The following is a 19,106-nucleotide window of genomic DNA, read 5'->3' on the forward strand; positions in this document are numbered from 1 at the left end:
CTGAATGACTCTTCCTCTATATCATTACTGACCCAGGATCTTGTTATGGTTATCAAAGTGAGACAAAAAAATATCTTTAATCCACAGAAAGATATCCTTAGGTGGACACACATGGACCTATCTGTAAATCCCTGATGGAAAGCTCAGCAACATGAATATACAGATAAAATACTACAATGTTTGTCTTGGAGTTGACAGGCAAAGATACAGCGTGAACCAATTCTCTGTTGTTGTTTACTAATTGTAAAACAAACGTTTTAAATTTTTTTCCATGCAGTAGAACAAACATTGTGCTTAATTCTTCAGATATCCCATCCCATTAGATGTCAGGACAACTATAAAAAGTAAATATTTCTATTGCTTCCTGTTTGTAAAAGTTTTTGTATTAACTACTGTGTTAATATAATTTAAAGAGATTTTATATTGAAGAAGAAATGATGTAATTTTGTTATGACTATAAAGCAGCCATTGATGTTTTCTTGATATTTTCTTTCTTGTGTGGATTCCATAGAGAAAGCACTGGGTACTAATAAACTATTTTTTTTATTTATTTATTTATTTATTTTTTATTTTTTAAAATTTTTTTATCATTTTTTATTTTAATTTTAAATAGCTTGTTTTACATGTCAATCCCAGTTCCCTCTCCCTCCCCTCTTCCCACACCCCCCTTCCCCCCTCCCTCCCACCCTATTGCCAAATCCTTCCACATAGGGGATATCTAGAGTCTGTCATTTTACTCTTGGTAGGGTCCAGGCACTCCCCTAAGAGTCCAGGCTGAGAGAGCATCTCTCTTTGTGCTATAGGCACATGAAGACAGTTTGTATACTAGGGATAGACACTGATCCACAGCTCAGGGCCCCATAGGTTGCCCAGGCCTTCTCACTGACACTCACATTTGGGGGGTCCAGATCAGTCCCATTCTGGCCTCCCCACTGTCGGTCTGGGGTCCAAGAGCACTCCCCTGTTCAGATCAGCTGTCTCTGCTGGTTTTGCCAGCCCATTCTTTGCCAATTTGCTCATCACTCCTCTCTCTCTGTCACTGGGTTCCTTGGGTTCAGTTCAGTGATTAGTTGTGTGTTTGCCTCTGCATCCATCAGTCACACGATGAAGGCTCCCGGATGGTTATAGACATCAAGTTCATTATCAGGAATGGGCATTCGAGGTGGTCCTTCCACTATTGCTTAGCTTGCCAATTGATGTTATACCTTTAGATCACTCGAGGTCACTCTGGTGCCTGATCTGTCTTCGATCCTATGATTCCCTCTTCCCCCTATTCTACCCCCACCCCCTCAACTTCCTGTTCCCCCATGACCAACTCCCTTCCTCTTTACCCCCTCTATTCTTCCCAGGTCCCACTCCCCCCCACCCCTCGCCGTGTTCCCCATCCATTCAGAGGATCTTGTCTCCATCCTCTTCTCTTGGGTACTATGCATATATCCATATCTTTTAGGTTCTTTCCTGTTTCCCAGACTCTCTATCTGTGGAAGTTCAGACTGGCACTAATAAACTATTTTTTACAAGGCTTACAATACCTTTTCTGTGGTTTTCTTTGAAAAATGAAAATATTCTTTGTCAGTATGTAGAACTAGACCTGAATCCCCTACATGGATGCCAGTTGATCTCACCTCTAGTTACATTCTGTCCATCAGGCAATGGGTTCAACTATGTTATGCATCCCTGTCATACATTTTCATCATTAGAGATTTTCCCTTGAGTAGCAAGCATCTTGATGTTTAGTGTCATTGTTGGTTTAACTCCAATCCATTGTTTTTCCAATGTTCTTAAGTATGTGAAGTTTCCGTATTCAATATATAAGATATGTTTAGTGACATGTTCGGGGTAAAATTAATGAAACGTGAAAAAGTACACAATTTAAAGTTCAGTGATGTACATGAAGAAAAGATATTGTCCAATAATATTAGATTTCCCTTCTTTATGAGCATAGAATAATCAGTCCCAGAGTTCTGTGATCACCAACATGGAATCCAACTTGGTGTTTACTCATTCATCAGGTTTTAGTTATGCTTCCTCTCATCAAACACTCATTTAATCCCTTGTATACTTATTAACCAATCACATAATTATTTGTTACTTAATTTTAACTCTTTGTTGAATATTCATTTAATAATTCCTGTAAAAAACAAGCTTGGTAGATGAAAAGAGAGCTAATAGAGACCCATTACTATCAGGAATGCATTATTCCCTCTGGGTATTAGTTCTAGTGATCATAATTAATGTTCCTCCATATCAACTCTGGTATGGAACTCCCTTATTAATCATTCCCTCTCAGGCCACCAAAAAGAACATCCAATTACTAATGTTCTTGTGTTTGATATCTTTATATAACTCAAAGTATAACTTAGTAGTGAAGGGAGTACCTCATTGTAATTTTCATCCTTATGGGTTCTGTTCCCATGAGTAATCCATTTATAAACTTCCCATTGTCTAGATTCAGTAAGATATTTATGGAAAAAACTATGAAACACAGTAATGGAAAACATTTCCTTACAAAATATGCAAGAGATGTGGTTACTATCTAGAATGCATGGAAAGAATAGATGTTTTAGAAGTAATGTTTTATTTGTTTTTTGTGCCCTTAACCTTTTATCATTTCACAAATATGTTAAGAAAAATACTACTTAAATAGTCAGAGGATTCATATTTTGTTACTTAGAATTACATAAGTTATGAAGTACACTAAAATGATCTTGTAAATTAACTTTTGTTGACTGTAGTCTGTATTTGGCTTATGCAATTCAATATTAATTAGATTAAACAATATTATTTCCCTCATTGTGGAAACTCCATCACTCAAATTGTTTTAACATCGACATTCAAAATTACTGTATCACTGCAACCATGTGAAATTGTGTTATGTGGAGTGAGGTCTTCAGATTCTGCATGACAAAATCTCAAGATGATGCTTCATAAGCCTAATACCAGAAAACAATTTATTTATATCAGTTAATATTATGGATTTATTTTGCACTTTAATAATGATGAATGAGACCATAAGGAGAGTAAATAAAAGTATATGACATGGCCGGGCGTTGGTGGCGCACGCCTTTAATCCCAGCACTCGGGAGGCAGAGGCAGGCGGATCTCTGTGAGTTCGAGACCAGCCTGGACTACCAAGCGAGTTCCAGGACAGCCTCCAAAAGCCACAGAGAAACCCTGTCTCGAAAAACCAAAAAAAAAAAAAAGTATATGACATGATTTGGAAAGAAGAGAAAAGGGAAATTATGTAATTATACTCTATAAACAAACAATAGTAATTAATAATGATAATAAAAATAAATTAAAATATAATCATTTCATGACCACATGAAGTTGGCCTATGAACTACTCTATGTCAATTGATGAAGCAATATTGCATGTTAATTTTCTAGCGTTATTGTATTGATTTAATAGCATAAATTGACATCTTATTTCTTACAAGATTCACTCCAAATTTACTATAAATTTTTAGTCATATTACCAGTAAATGAAGACATAATTCTTCTTTTTAAAAATACTTAAAGAGATCACAGACAAAAATAATTACAAGTAAATTATTTTTAAAAAATATAGGTCCAAGTTTCAGATGCTTGAAAAATACAACAGAATTAATTGACTAAATTCAGTGAGGACTTTATTTTTCTAACAACTTTCCAGAATGCGTTTTTGACATCTTTGTTCCTCAGGCTGTAGACCACAGGGTTTAACATAGGGATGACCATAGTGTAAAATACAGATGCTATTTTGTCTGTGTCCATGGCATGTTGGGTTCTAGGCTGTAAGTACATGAACATTAGTGACCCAAAGAAAATGGATACAGTAATGAAGTGAGAAGAACAGGTAGAGAAGGCCTTCCTCTGTGCTTCAGCTGAATGCATCTTCAGGATAGTGATGAAAATAAGCAGGTAAGTGTTCAAGATGACCACAAGAGTGAAAGCAATGTCCAGTGTAGCCAAGATAAGGAGTGTAATCTCATTTGTGTAAGTATCAGAACAAGAAATGTTAAGTAGTGGAGGAATGTCACAGAAAAAGTGGTTAATCACATTGGAATGACAGAAGGAAAGACGAAATGCAAGGCCCACATGGATGGAAGATTGCAAGATTCCACACATATAACAGCAGGTGACAATTAGGGCACAGGTGGTGCTTGTCATAGTGGTAGTATAATGCAGCAGTTTGCACACTGCTGCATGACGGTCATAGGCCATTGAGGCCAGAATCAAGCTTTCAATAGCACCAAAGGCTACAAAGAAGAACATCTGGGCAGCACATGCATTGTAGGATATAATCTTATTTCCCGTGAGAAACCCAACCATTACCTTTGGAGCAACTGCTGAGGCATAAACACAGTCCACCAGGGAGAGGTTACTGAGGAAAAAGTACATGGGAGTGTGTAGTCGGGAGTCCAGCACAATCAACATGATCATCCCAAGATTCCCAACCAATGTGATCAAATAAATGAGAGTGAAGAAAATAGACAAAGGGATTTGCAGTTCTGGGGCATCTGTTAACCCTACAAGAATGAATTCAGTGGTGTTATGTTTAGGAAGTGGTCTCCTGTACCAACTCGTTGAAGAGTATCTCCCACTTTCTCTTCTAAAAGTTTCAGTGTGGCTGGATGTATGTTGAGATCTTTGATCCATTTGGACTTAAGTTTTGTACAAGGCGATAAACATGGATCTATCTGCAGTCTTCTGCATACCACTACCCAGTTATGCCAGCACCATTTGTTGAAGATGCTTTCTTTTTTCCACTGTACAGTTTTAGCTTCTTTGTCAAAAATCAGGTGTTCATAGGTGTGTGGGTTAAAATTAGGGCTTTCGATTCGGTTCCATTGGTCTACCTGCCTATTTTTGTGCCAATACCAAGCTGTTTTCAGGACTATAGCTCTATAATAGAGCTTGACACCAGTGGCACAGGCACTGAGATCAACAATTAACAAATGGGACCTTCTGAAACTAAAAAGCTTCTGTAAGGCAAAGGACACAATCAAAAAGACAAAAAGGCAGGCCACAGAATGGGAAAAGATATTCACTAACCCTACATCTGACAGAGGGCTAATCTCCAAAATTTACAAAGAACTCAAGAAACAAGTCTCCAAAACACCAAAGGATCCACTTGAAAGGTGGGGTACAGAGCTAAATAGAGAATTCTCAGTAGAGGAGGCTAAAATGGCCAAGAGACACTTAAGAAAGTGCTCAACATCCTTAGCCATCAGGGAAATGCAAATCAAAACAACTCTGAGATACCATCTTAATCCTGTCAGAATGGCTAGAATCAAAAACACCTAAGACAATTTATGCTGGAGGGGATGTGGAGAGAGAGGAACACTCCTCCACTGCTGGTGGGAATGCCAACTCATACAGCCTCTTTGGAAATCAGTATGGAGATTCCTCAGGAAAATGGGAATTAATCTACCACTAGACCCAGCAATTCCACTCTTAGGCATTTATCCAAATGAGGCAGGTTCATACAACAAGGGCATCTGCTCCACTATGTTCATAGCAGCATTGTTTGTAATAGCCAGAACCTGGAAGCAACCTAGATGCCCCTCAACTGAAGAGTGGATAGAGAAAATGTGGTACATTTACACAATGGAGTATTACTCAGCAGAAAAAAACAATGGAATCTTGAAATTCGCAGGGAAATGGATAGCACTGGAAGAAACCATCCTGAGTGAGGTAACCCAGTCGCAAAAAGACAAACATGGTATGTACTCACTCATATATGGATTTTAGATATGGATCAGGATAGTGCCAGTCTGCACTTCCACAGATAGAGAGTCTGGGAAACAGGAAAGAACCTAAAAGATATGCATATATACATAGTACCCAAGAGAAGAGGATGGAGACAAGATCCTCTGAATGGATGGGGAACACGGCGAGGGGGGTAGTGGGACCTGGGAAGAATAGAGGGGGTAAAGAGGAAGGGAGTTAGTCATGGGGGAACAGGAAGTTGAGGGGGTGGGGGTAGAATAGGGGGAAGAGGGAATCATAGGATCGAAGACAGATCAGGCACCAGAGTGACCTCGAGTGATCTAAAGGTATAACATCAATTGGCAAGCTAAGCAATAGTGGAAGGACCACCTCGAATGCCCATTCCTGATAATGAACTTGATGTCTATAACTATCCGGGAGCCTTCATCCTGGGACTGATGGAAGCAGAGGCAAACACACATCTAAGCACTGAACTGAACCCAAGGAACCCAGTGACAGAGAGAGAGGAATGATGAGCAAATTGGCAAAGAATGGGCTGGCAAAACCAACAGAGACAGCTGATCTGAACAGGGGAGTGCTCATAGACCCCAGACCGACAGTGGGGAGGCCAGAATGGGACTGATCTGGACCCCCCAAATGTGAGTGTCAGTGAGAAGGCCTGGACAACCTATGGGGCTCTGAGCTGTGGATCAGTGTCTATTCCTGGTATACAATCTGTCTTCATGTGCCTATAGCACAAAGAGAGATGCTCTCTCAGCCTGGACTCTTAGGGGAGTGCCTTGACCCTACCAAGAGTAAAATGATAGACTCTAGACATCCCCTATGTGGAAGTATGTGGCAATAGGGTGGGAGGGAGGGTGGAAGGGGAGTGCGGGAGGAGGGGAGGGAGAGGGAACTGGGATTGACATGTAAAACAAGCTATTTAAAATTAAAAAAAAACTAACGAAAAAAAAAAAAAAGAATGAATTCAGTAAACTCTGAAATATTCTCCATCAATGTCATTCTGGCAAAGATCAGTTCCTAGGACAAATAAGATTATGCACTATTTAAATATCACAACAAATCTAAACTATGACAAAGGTATTTTTTATTTTATTATTCCAGTGACGGACACTGTTTAGAAGATGGTGAACTTCATTCTGGGGGAACTTTGGGCAGTTTGCTCATATGGAAGCAATAAAGATTGGCATTGAACTTCTTTGCTTCCACAGATGGTTAATATATCTGTTGGGTTCAATTGCTTTTCCATTAAATAAAGTGTTTTATACTTCACTAAATCATATGATATTCATTATTATTAGCTGTAATATACGTATTTTGTATAAAATAGATAATTGAAACACTAAACAGCAGCAAACACTTTGAGGAACATATGGATTTTGTGTCTCTGCATACAAAATGGATATTACATGTCTGATATTTCCCTCATCACCTTAAAGGTATACAATGACCTTGGAGTCTGATCTAGACACACCCAGCTTTTCTTTCTAATTAATTAGAAATCTTAGTTGGCTCTTCTTAGCTTTAAATATTAGCACTTATGGGATATTGCATGTTATCTTCATATATTTCAGCAGAACAAAATGAACTCAAAACTGTTGAACAAATGTATACCTACTTTTTCTCTATGCCACATTTTTCACAGAGATTGATGCTTTTACTTATTCACCATAAACAATGTTTGATTTGTGTTTTGGGAGAACAGAGGAGAAAATTACTTTCATACTTCCATAGAGACCTGGTGCTCTTCAGCAAGGCATATCACATACCATATCTGGTTTACTTACCTCCACTGTAGCTCTGATGACAGATACTTGCTACTGGTTACTGTATGAAGGACCCTCCAGCCAAGAGAAGCCTCTGACTATGGATGTTGGGACACACTAACTCACAGCAGTGAACATCATTCTTACTCAAGGAAGGAGAAAATATATGAAGATAGCCAAACTGAATGTGATTATTCCCCATCTCATAGGTTCCACCTTTGTAATTTATTTTAGTTTTTCCATCATATTATCAGCCTCTAAAAAGGAATTCTCAGATCCTGAGCATCAAAATATGAACAACATAAAACAGTGTGATATGGTGAAAAAAGCAATGAAGCAGAAAGGAGAAAATAACTTACAGTGTGTCTACAATATGGCTATTGAAGTTGTGCCATTATTTTCTATTTTGTAACTTGGAAAAATGGTTTAATTTTGTCCCCTTTAAAATTCTAAATTGCTACCACTACATATTTTAATACACACTACTGTTCTAGGAACAGACTAGTGTACAAAGGGAATGGAGCATGAAAATCTTCATGCCCAGAAAATTGTCTTGGTATCCACATCTAGGAAACTGTTGTAAGGAATGCTTTGATTTCCTGCCTGTACAAACTCTGCTGTACATCAGAATCCTGTCTTGTGCTTTTGCCAGTATTTTTTGAGCTCCACAAAGTCTCAGGAGAATAGGGGTAGGAGAGTGGAGATCTCTGGAGGAATGTAATCCCCTATTGGCCATTTATCATAACTTTAATAGAGACATCAAGAAGTTTTGAAATTTTGTGGAGCATCCTTATGAGGATGTGAGGGAATAGATGCTTAGAGGGAAGTGGCTACAATTATTAAGTTTAATGAGAAAAATAAAAATCTTTAGAGTCTAAAGGCTAGATACCCACCCAGGACTTTTAGCTTTGTCACATGGTTTTATAGCACATTTTCTTTCCTTCTAATTGGATTTTAATAAAACTCTTATTGTCTTAGCACCACAGTTTTCATCTTTGAATTTCATCATTTTAAATTTCTTTTATAGATTTATCAGCATTTAACAAATATACATAAATGTGTGTGTGTGTATGTGTGTGTGCAATAACCACTGTGTAAACCAGGAGAAATTATTTTTCTATGTAATTTTGACATTACCTGTCAATGTGGGAACACCCAAAGTTTTCTTTTGGAGTTATTTAAAAAATCACTGTTTCTCAAGCTGACCTGACAAGGGTTAGCTCTTGAATGCCAGACTGATGCCTAGGAATCCAGCATGGGACTGATCAAGACCCCCTGAATGTGGGTGTCAGTGAGGAGGCCTAGGTAATCTATTGAGCCTTGGGTAGTAGATCAGTATTTATCCCTGGTATACAAATGGACTTTGGACTCCCATCCAACAATGAGAGATGCACTTTCACCATGAACTCTTGGGGGAGGGTCTAGGCCCTGCCCTGGATGAAATGACAGACTATGGACACCCCCATGGAGGGCCTCACACTTCCTGGGGAAATGAGGTGATATTGGGGGGGTTGGTGGGAGGGCACGGAAGGAGGGGAGGGAAACGGAGAAGGACCTCGAATTGACATGTGAAGCAACCTTGTTTCTAATTTATATTTAAATTTAAAAATTATATATAAAATTATATATAAATTTAAAAATTATATATATGTATATATATAATCACTGTTTCTCTTAACCAAAGTGATCTTCTTTGTAGTATGTTTGTAACACATTAGTAGTAGTAAGTGATTTTTTTCTCTTTAAAATCAGAAGCTACACTTGTAAAGTCTTACCATGACTGCCTAAATATGAGATGAACAAGAACAAAAATAGTATACCAATGTGAAAATATCAAATATCATGAGACCTCAAACCCACCTGTTGTATGGGTGGATGCATGGTATAAAATAAACTTTCTCCAGATTAACAGAATCAGTAGAATACACCAAGATATATAGGAAGTGTACTGTGAGGAATGTGGTATGAGACTCTGGAGAACAAGAATTCCCAGGACTTATAATGTTGAAGTTGGGGCCTCAGAGAGCCAATGGTGCACTTCCAGAACAATTCAAACCTCAAAACAACAACAACAGCAATAATAACTCAGTCAAAAAGGTGATTTCCAATGCAAGTCTGAAGGCCTGAGTACCCATAAAACCATTGCTTCAAAACAGAGGGCAATGGATATGCCAAGATCATCTTTCCTTTGCTTGTTTGTTAAATCAATCCCTCAATAGATTGGAGGATGTCTGCCTATCTCTAATGTGGCAGTATTTTCTGTATGGTAAGGCAGATACCTAGATAGAACACTACAAAGGCCCAAATGTGTTTAACAAATTCTCTAGGCCAGGTGACAATAAATTAATAATTAAGGTAATAAAATTATAGAATCTAGCCAATACTTCACAAGTTTTAATTCTACCCAGGTAAATATAAGTGAAAAAAGTCATGGTACACAACAAACAACCTGTAATATAAAAAGAAAAATCAATATGAAATCACAAAATGATGATTATAATGTAAAATTTTGACAGTTAACATTAGTATTAACTAGACAAAAATTTGCTCAGACTGGTATTGACCTTGCCACCATCCTAACTCATCCAACCAAAATCTGAGACTAAAAGTATGTGCCTTACATCTTACAACAGCAATCTTTTATTATAATGAGCCTAATGTCAAGCATTTCTACAGAAAAAAATGAAATGGTCTCGTCTTTAAATGACTGAATTGCATAAATGCCAACTGATATTTCTAAACCAAGACAGAATACCAATCAAATTTAAGTGAAAAGTCAAGCCATTATAAGATACAAAAAAATTAAAAAGTAGCTTTAGTGTCCAAAGGAGTATGTACAGAATGAAAGTGATGCATCACAGAAAAGAGACACAATTAATATCATGTGGGAAAATAGGGTACAGTTATAAACAGAAAAAATCTCAATAGTGTAGATATATGTATTTTTTTACCATGGACAGTTCCAAGTAGCTACACAGAAGCTTATATTAATTACAAATGCTCAGCTGATAACTCAGACTTGTTACATTTCCTACTTTGTTAATGCTTCAGATTAAGACATTTACCTTTCAGACAGGTGTGTTTGTAAACATGTGTCCTTGTCAACTGCCCTGGCTATTTGGGAAAACTGACGAGACCCCCTTGACCAACAACCCAATTAGATGCAACCCATTCCTGCTATTGAATCTCAATTTGGTGACAAGAGATATCAAGTTGAGGCTCTGACTCCCCTCTTATTTGGTGATGTCACTTATATTGCCTTCATATATTTATATATTTTGGAAAGTTTCCATTATATTAGCCCTCAAAAGTCCCTCAATTTTCACTGTCCCTCCTCATATTCCTTCCTTCATTCCCATCTTCGCTCCATCTCTCTGCTTGATATTCCCATTACTGTACTTCCTCCTCAGGGAAATGTAGCTCAAAACAACTCTGAGATACCATCTTACACAGACCAGAATGGCTAAAATCAAAAATACACTGATAATCTATGCTGTAGAGAAGGGAAAGAAAGAGGAACACTCCTCCTTCCTGGTGGGAGTGCAAACTTGTAAAACCACTTTGGAAATCAGTATAGAGGTTTTTCAGGAAAATGGGAATCAGTCTACTTCAAGATCCAGTAATTCCTTTCCTGGGCATATACACTGTAAAAAGAAGCTTTTTTCTTGAGTAAAGCCTTCCCACAAGCCTGGTTCTAGAGCCGCATCAGTCTCAAATAAACACACAGGAGGCTATATTAGTTATGAAGCTGTTTCTTACTGGCTAGCTCTGACTTAAGTATTTATCCCATAATTGTTAATCTAAGTATTTCTCTTACTGGAGAATAGTTCCGGGCTTCCTACCCCATGGTGGTTACATGTCGACTCCTTGTGTTTCTCCTTCCCAGAGTCCTCCTGGACTCCTAGTCCCACCTATCTAGATTCCTATTGGCTCAACAGTGCTTTATGGACAAATAACAGGCAAATAACAGGACTTCCCCAACATGTTCTCAGTCATATATGAATTTTAGACATAGAGCCAAGTATTCTCATCCTATAATCCATACGGCCTGAGGAGCTAGGAAACAAGGAAGACCCCAAAGGAAGAACACATGGTCCCACAAAGAAGGGGAGGCAGACAATAACCCCTGAGCAAGTTGGGAGCATGGCGAGAGAGAGGAGGGTGGTGGGAAGGGGAGGGGGAGAAGGGATGGAGGAGAAGAGAACAGGAGGGCTGAAACCGGAGAGGAATAGAGAAGGGCAATAAGAGAGATGCCTTGCTAGAAGGACCCAGTACAGGTTTGGAGAATGGTCTGGCACAGGGGAAATGTTAGGGGATCCACAGGGATAATCCCAACTAAGAATATAGGCAGTGGTGGAGAGGCTGCCTTTGATGCCATTCCCCTACAATGAGATTGATGATTACCTTGGTTACCATTCCTAGAGCTGATTGAGGCAGAGACATGCACACACAGCTAAACACTGAGCCATAAAACCCTGAATCCATTTGTGGAGATGGAGGAGAGATGAGCAAAGGAGCCAAAACAGTGCTGGAAAACCCCACAGAAACAGCTGACTTGACCTAATGAAAGCATGGAGACCCTAGTCGTAAAGTTGTGCAATCAGCATTGGACCAAACCAAACCATCGGAATGTTGGTGCCAGCTAGGAGATCAGGGAAGTCTATGGGACCTCTAACAGTGAAGCCAGTGTTTATCCCTAGATCACAAATGGACATTAGGAGCCCTTCCCCTATGGAGGAATACTATTGTAGCCCATATAAAGGAAGAAGGGCCTGGGCCCTCTCCCAAATGATGTGATGTACATTAATGATCCGTGGAAGGCCTCACTATCCCTGGGGAGTGGGTGGGGGTGTGTTAGGGAGTGGGTGGGAAGCATGGAGGGTGGGAGGACAAGGGAATAGGGGTATGGATATGTAAATAAGAGTGCTTCTAAAATAAATTTTTAAAAATGCTTTAAAAAAGAAGAAATAGGGAATACCCAGGTGGGCAACATTGTCCTCCCTCCATTCTCTTCCAATGCAGCCACCCGTAGTTTGGAGGCCATTTGCCAGGAGTGTCCCCTTCTTTCAGACTCTTGCCATGCCATTGAAACTCACTTCATATCAGCACCACTGGTTTCCAGAGAAATTATAACCACACATGTGCTTCTGTTCCCCTTTCCTCTTACTTCTTCCATTCTAGTTGCTTAAGCAGCATTCAACCTCTAAGCCTTGGACAGATACTATATGTCCTGTATAAGCTAATGAGTCTCCTTAACCCATATCACCTGCACTATATCCAAACTCCAGGCTTAGCCCTGGTAACATATCTCTATGACTACAAAAAACTTGATGAATCCCTGGAATGTCTTCTGCTCATGCTAATACCAACCACAGGTCTTGCCTAGGCCATACAACCAAAGGCAGCCTGGAATCTCATGTCAGACACAGAGCCAGCAAAGAAGTCAATATGCTCAGAGGTCCTTATAAAACACACACACACACACACACACACACACACACACACACACACAGAATATGTATGGCCAAAATTGTATATCTTTCCTAAAATTCAATGTCCTAAAGAATTGTATTCCAGGGTAAATAACCTGAATACACCCTACAACATAGACCTCAAAAAATAATACTAAACTTATCAAAAGATTCAAGGTGTTTGGAGAAGACATGAATAAGCAGCTCAGTGGACTTAACATGAATAGCAATAGCTACCTGTATGGTGCTCAAGAGAATACAAGCATATGCCTGAGTAAAATGCCAAAGACAATATGAGACTTGAAAACTTATACTAATAAAAGGATAGGACTATTGAATCAAACTAAGGTTAAAGTAAAGATAATATTGAAAAATTCAATAACCAAACTGGAAACATCAGAGGAGACTTTGGCACACAATTCTGCCACTAGATAGTAAGGTATTGCCAACTGATAACTACTGGAAAAGAAAAATTGTATGCTCCAAGCCCACACCTCAAAGATTACTTGATAAAATTGGTCTTAAATGAAGAACACAATTTGCATAAAGATTGATGTGTGAGGAAGGGGAAGAAGTTGAGAAAGAGAGGAGTAAATAAAACAAAACATTGAGTGGAACATTCAAAAAACCTAGTAAAACTTTAAAATATATTTGAAACTATAATTCTGCTATCTCTGGATCTGGTTATATACCTATTCATGATTTGTCATTAAGTAGTTCTTCAGTTACTATCCTGAGATGTAAATACATCCCTATAAAAACCCAAAGATGTCACTAACGGTAGACTAGATAAACAATTCAGTGCAAGTCTATATTTTGGTACCAAAGAAGGTATTTCTGGTTTTGATTTACATGATTATGGGTAGGGAGCTGCCTACAGGAACATGTATATATCTAACAGAAAAGCATCATTATATAGTTCAGGCAACATGACTGATCACTCAGGGGGAAAATGAATTACTAGAACCCAATAAACAACGTTCAAAAAGTATGGTTTGAGAGACTCCTTAGATATCAACAGTTTACTGTTGTAGTTCTGTGAACCAATCTTTGCAGTCCTGCAACTTTCTGAGATCTAAAGCCTGGTATGTTTCAATGACATTTTGAATCTTGTAAATTTTGGGAAACATCTGAGCTACAACTTTTATTTAAGAGACTTTTAAGCTCCCACCTTTCTCAAGGAACCAATTTTGCAATCCAGAGGACACAAATATACAACAGTAGTTCACACACACAATTTCAGTATTAGGTATTATAGTATATTGGACAATATTTAATTTCAAAATTGAAGTGCCTAATTTCTATAATAAATTATCCAAAATTATCTGTTCATACAATCCAAAAGAATGAATGTAAGAGGCCTTATCTATTGTACATACAGACAAATTAAAATCATGGAATAAATACATTTCAAATATATATAGACAACATAACTTGAAGTTTCACATCATTTACAAAACTTTACAGTAAATTCACTAATCCCAATGAAGATAATGCTTTTCCAGAAACCTTCTTGAATGCAATCTTGACTTCTTTGTTCCTGAGGCTGTAAACAAGAGGGTTCAGCATGGGGATGACCATGGTGTAGAATACAGATGCCATTTTGTCTGTGTCCATAGAGTGACTGGCGCTAGGCTGTAAGTACATGAAGATAATTGTGCCATAGAAAATGGAAACAGTGGTGAGGTGTGATGCACAGGTAGAAATGGCCTTCTTCCGACCCTCAGCAGATCGCATCCTCAGAATTGCAACAAAAATAAATAGGTAAGAGGTAAAGATAACCAGTAAAGTAAAAGTGACATTGAATGCTGCTAACATAAACAGCACAATTTCATTTGTGTAGATACCAGAACAAGAAAGAGCAAGTAGAGGGGGAATATCACAGAAAAAGTGATTCACCACATTTTTGGAATGACAAAAGGAAAGTTGGAAAGTGAGGGACACATGGATGGAGGATTGCAAGATTCCACCTATGTAAGAACCAGTAACAAGCAGAGTATACATTGTAGATGTCATAATGGTCGAGTAATGCAAGGGTTTGCACACTGCTGCATGACGGTCAAAGGCCATTGATGCCAGGATGAAACTTTCAATAGTAGCAAAGGCTGCAAAGAAGAACATCTGGGCAGCACATGCATTGTAGGATATGATCCTATTTCCTATGAGAAACCCTTCTATTACCTTGGGAGTGACAGCTGAAGAGTAAACACAGTCCACAAAGGAGAGATTACTGAGAAAAAAGTACATGGGAGTATGGAGTCGTGCATCCAGCAGAATCAACACCAGCATTCCAAGATTCCCAATCAGTGTGATCAAATAAACGAAAGTGAAGATGACAAACAAAGGGACCTGGAGCTCTGGGGCATCTGTTAACCCCAGCAGAATAAATTCCATCACTTCTGAAATATTCTGCATCAGTGCTATTTGGGAATTATGACAGGTTCCTAGGATGAAAAGAAGAAATGAAAAACATGTTCTATTTGGACCTCAACATGAGATCTTAAGTATAATCCAGTTCTCATACTCAGATGGCAGCCCCCTGTCTAGTGTGAAAGAACTTGCGTTGAGTTATGGGTAGAAAGTTGGTAAATGAAGCCTCTATCTGGGAGTGGTGTGCCAATGGAAGCATATGGAAATTTTCACTTCTTTGCCTCCAATAGGGGTCCCTATAGCTTATTTCATTTTCCTAGTAAATAATAACACTTAGTTCAGCAAACCAAAAAGGGCTTGTTATTTCCAGTAATTTACAAACACACCTGTCTGAAAGGTATGTAAATGTCTTACTCTGAAGCATTAACAAAGTAGAAAATGTAATTAATGCATTTTAGCACCAGAGAATATCTAATGAATTTGTCATGTCTGATACTTGTACCATGTTCAATGGCCTAGCTGTGTCTGTGCACTGATTTATGGTACTGCTCAGTTTTATGTCTAATTTGATAAGGTTTTTCCTTACTTTTTAAATCTTGGACTGAATAATAACTGCTTGATATATGGGGCATATTCCTTGTGAAGTTTAGAAATTTGGCCATACGTGGAAATCTAAATACATAATTTTTTCAAAAAGTGGAAATAATTTTAACTTCTTTCTTTAAATGTAATGGTCCTATTTTGCACAGAGAAAGTTACTTTCTATTACCATCACAGAAGATGTTATATTTGTGTTTGATGGAGAATAGAGTAAAACTCAATGAAGTGTTTCTTTTCCTTTCACTACATAATCTGCAACCTCAAACATGATTATTTCACAGTGTATCCTCTTGTACTATTTGCATATTGTATCATATGACTATTGACTATCTGGCAATGGTTAAATATGAGCCTGCCTCTTAACTTGAGAGCAACTTCCAACTTGGGAATCTTGGGCACATCCATCCGTTTGCATTGATATCATTTTATATCAGATGTTATACATATGTTATAATCATATTCATTAAATGACCAGGGTGAAAATCATCATTTTCATAGAATATATGTGCATTAACATTACAAGGAACATGTAAGTTCTTCCAAGGTACAAAAGTCACGAAAATATTAACATTTCAAAACCATTCAAGTCATAGTCCTTACCTTCCATGCCCTTGCTCATCTTTTCTCCATTTCTTCAGAATGTTCAGCTCATGATATTAATGTCTAGAGATTGATGCTCATAGGAAAGTGCACCTAGCAATTGATATTCTTAAATTGAGTTTGGAATTCATGCAATCTTCTGAAATTAAAAATGAACTATTCAGTGGACTTTTAATCCTGTATAAAATTATAAATATTAGTAAATTAGAGCATAATCTCCTTCTGGAATGAAGCCATAACTCCAAAATCTAAAAAACCTTATCTGACTACTCTTGAACACAATAGTAGTGAAAACTGGGATTGACATGTGAAGCAAGCTATTTAAAATTAAAGTAATAAAAAATTTAAAAGAAGAAAAGAACACCGGGGAAAGAGTGAGAATATTATTAGTAATAATTGGGCTGTGGCCCTGGTTCTTCACTTCTCTCAACATTAACTTCACTTTTTTTGCACTTAAGAAACAAAAATGCCTGGGTATTTTAATAGCATATATAGTTAAGACTACCTATACTCAAATAATTTTAGTACTTACTGTCTTGCTATGAGAAGACCAATATGAGTAAAATGCAGAGGTGTGAAATATTTCATGTCCAGAGTATTGACCGAATATCCATATCTAGACAACCATCTTACTGTTCTACTTTTCCATGGAATAGAATGTGGTCTTGTAGTATTACCAATATCACAGCAGAAAAAGCAAGCTGTACATGTATCTCACGAGCAGCAGTGCATGTAAGCAGTATCTCTTGAGACTTATCAACCTACAGTGGTTTTTCAGCCTGATCTTGCTAATGGCAACAGAAGATAGTGCTTTCACTTTTTTTTAATATCACTTATGAGGACATTGGGGAATGGAAGCAGAGTAAAGAGAAGAGCCTCCATTTATCACAGTTATTCCATAACCAGGTTGAAGAAAAGGAAACAAACAAGCAAACAAAAAACTTGAAAGCCTCATTAAAATTTCTTCTTAAACATCTTCAACAATTTATACAAGTGTTGTGATATCATATTTTCTCAAAAGTTAAGAGATGGTCCCAGGATATTTTATTCTTTCATTTTAAGCTTTGTAAAGAAGAAACTCATTTTTCTTAATGCAATGACCATCATTTAGATATATGTTTTTCTTATTCATTAAAATTTAAGGCATCCCACATTATTCTCCAGGGCCTATCCATTAGTTTGCTACCAACATTCCCAGTGAGATTATTTCTGTAACACTCTAGATCTAGTCTGGGTCTACAAATAATGCCACTATACATTCTGTTCAACCAAATCTACACTGCGGACAAAATCTAGGCTTCTACCAGCACTAGAACCCATTCTATCTGCATCCTCTTGCAGGTAAATTCGGGACTTCATCCAGCCAATCTACACACCAAATTGCTCACTTCCTTATAGAAAGACTAGTTTGTTGTCTCTCCTTGACTTACCTATTCAGACATTCTCAAAAAACTTGAGCCTAAGTTCCCCTCCACATAATGTCTAGCCTAATACCTCCTACACCATAGATAGATAGATAGACAGACAGACAGACAGACAGACAGACAGACAGACAGATAGATAGATAGAAAGATAGATAGAGGCTCAACCTGGTCAAAAATCCTACAATCTATCCTAATATGCTCTTACCATATCAGAAGTAGAGCTAAATAAAGAAATCCACATGCCAATGTATCACTGTAAAAGTACCAACAACATAAAAGTTAAGGCCAGTATTTTCTACATATCTATTATATATGTAAAAATAATTACCAATAGAAATTTCCTACATGACCCCCAGGATGCAGAACACAAGAAAAACCTTAAACTTCATTAAGGAATTCAGCACATCTATGGAAAGACACAAAAATATGTAAATGAATCTACGGAGAAATAACTTAAGTAGAATAGTAACCTGAGAAATAATAGCAAAAGCAGAAAGCTGATCTAAATAAAGAAGATAATTCAAGACTCTACAAAGTAATTCAGTCTGAAGACAGAAAAAGTGACTAAGACTAAAATTAAGTTGAAGATGGAATTTTAAATCCCAATAACAACTAGAAAAGATAGAGGGTGTTCTATGTTAACGTCAGGTCATTTTTACATGCTAAATAAATCGTTTAGATGTTTTTTCAGCAATGGAGGTTTGTATCATTTTGTGGAGAGCAACTTACCTCTTATCAGTAGCCTCGGTTATTTGCATATGACCCTGGGAGCCCAATTTTCATGGTTAAGGGTCTTAGAATACCACCAAGCTAACCTCCATAACATATAGTTAGAAGCTGTGTACATACTTCTGCAAGGCTCTCTGCTTGCCACTTCAGTCTCTGTAAGCGCATATGATTCTGATTAGTTTATTCAGTAAGCCATATTCTCCATGTCCTCTGACTCCTACAATATTTCCCACTCCTATTCCATGGGCTTCCCTGACCATGGAGAGGATGAACCAGATGGGTACCTCCAAATTATGTAAACTTTGCCATCAGAAAATGTGGAGAATAGCAAGTAGCCTTGGAAATATCTTATGATACTTAGGGTTTCCATATTGAACTCATAAAATGTAAGATTCACATATTTTAGAATATTCTTTTAGTTTTGTGTTAATT

General features: G+C 37.7%; 2 protein-coding genes across 2 annotated transcripts; both read right to left on the minus strand.

The window, feature by feature from the left end:
• Positions 1–3,605: 3,605 nt before the first annotated feature.
• LOC101838435 (olfactory receptor 5B2-like) lies at positions 3,606–6,707 on the minus strand. Its single transcript, XM_013110693.1, has 2 exons — positions 6,671–6,707; positions 3,606–4,513 (listed from the first exon to the last, which is right to left on the minus strand). The coding sequence occupies exons 1-2, from the start codon at positions 6,705–6,707 to the stop codon at positions 3,606–3,608; spliced, it is 945 nt and encodes a 314-aa protein (XP_012966147.1).
• A 7,705-nt stretch (positions 6,708–14,412) lies between these two features.
• LOC101838697 (olfactory receptor 5B12-like) lies at positions 14,413–15,369 on the minus strand. The gene has a single exon (XM_005063245.3). It carries the CDS (start codon positions 15,364–15,366, stop codon positions 14,413–14,415), a length of 954 nt encoding a protein of 317 aa, XP_005063302.2. The 5' UTR covers positions 15,367–15,369.
• Positions 15,370–19,106: the final 3,737 nt, after the last annotated feature.

This window comes from Mesocricetus auratus, unplaced genomic scaffold (genome assembly GCF_017639785.1).
Source record: "Mesocricetus auratus isolate SY011 unplaced genomic scaffold, BCM_Maur_2.0 Super-Scaffold_4256, whole genome shotgun sequence".
Taxonomy (NCBI): Eukaryota; Metazoa; Chordata; class Mammalia; order Rodentia; family Cricetidae; genus Mesocricetus; species Mesocricetus auratus.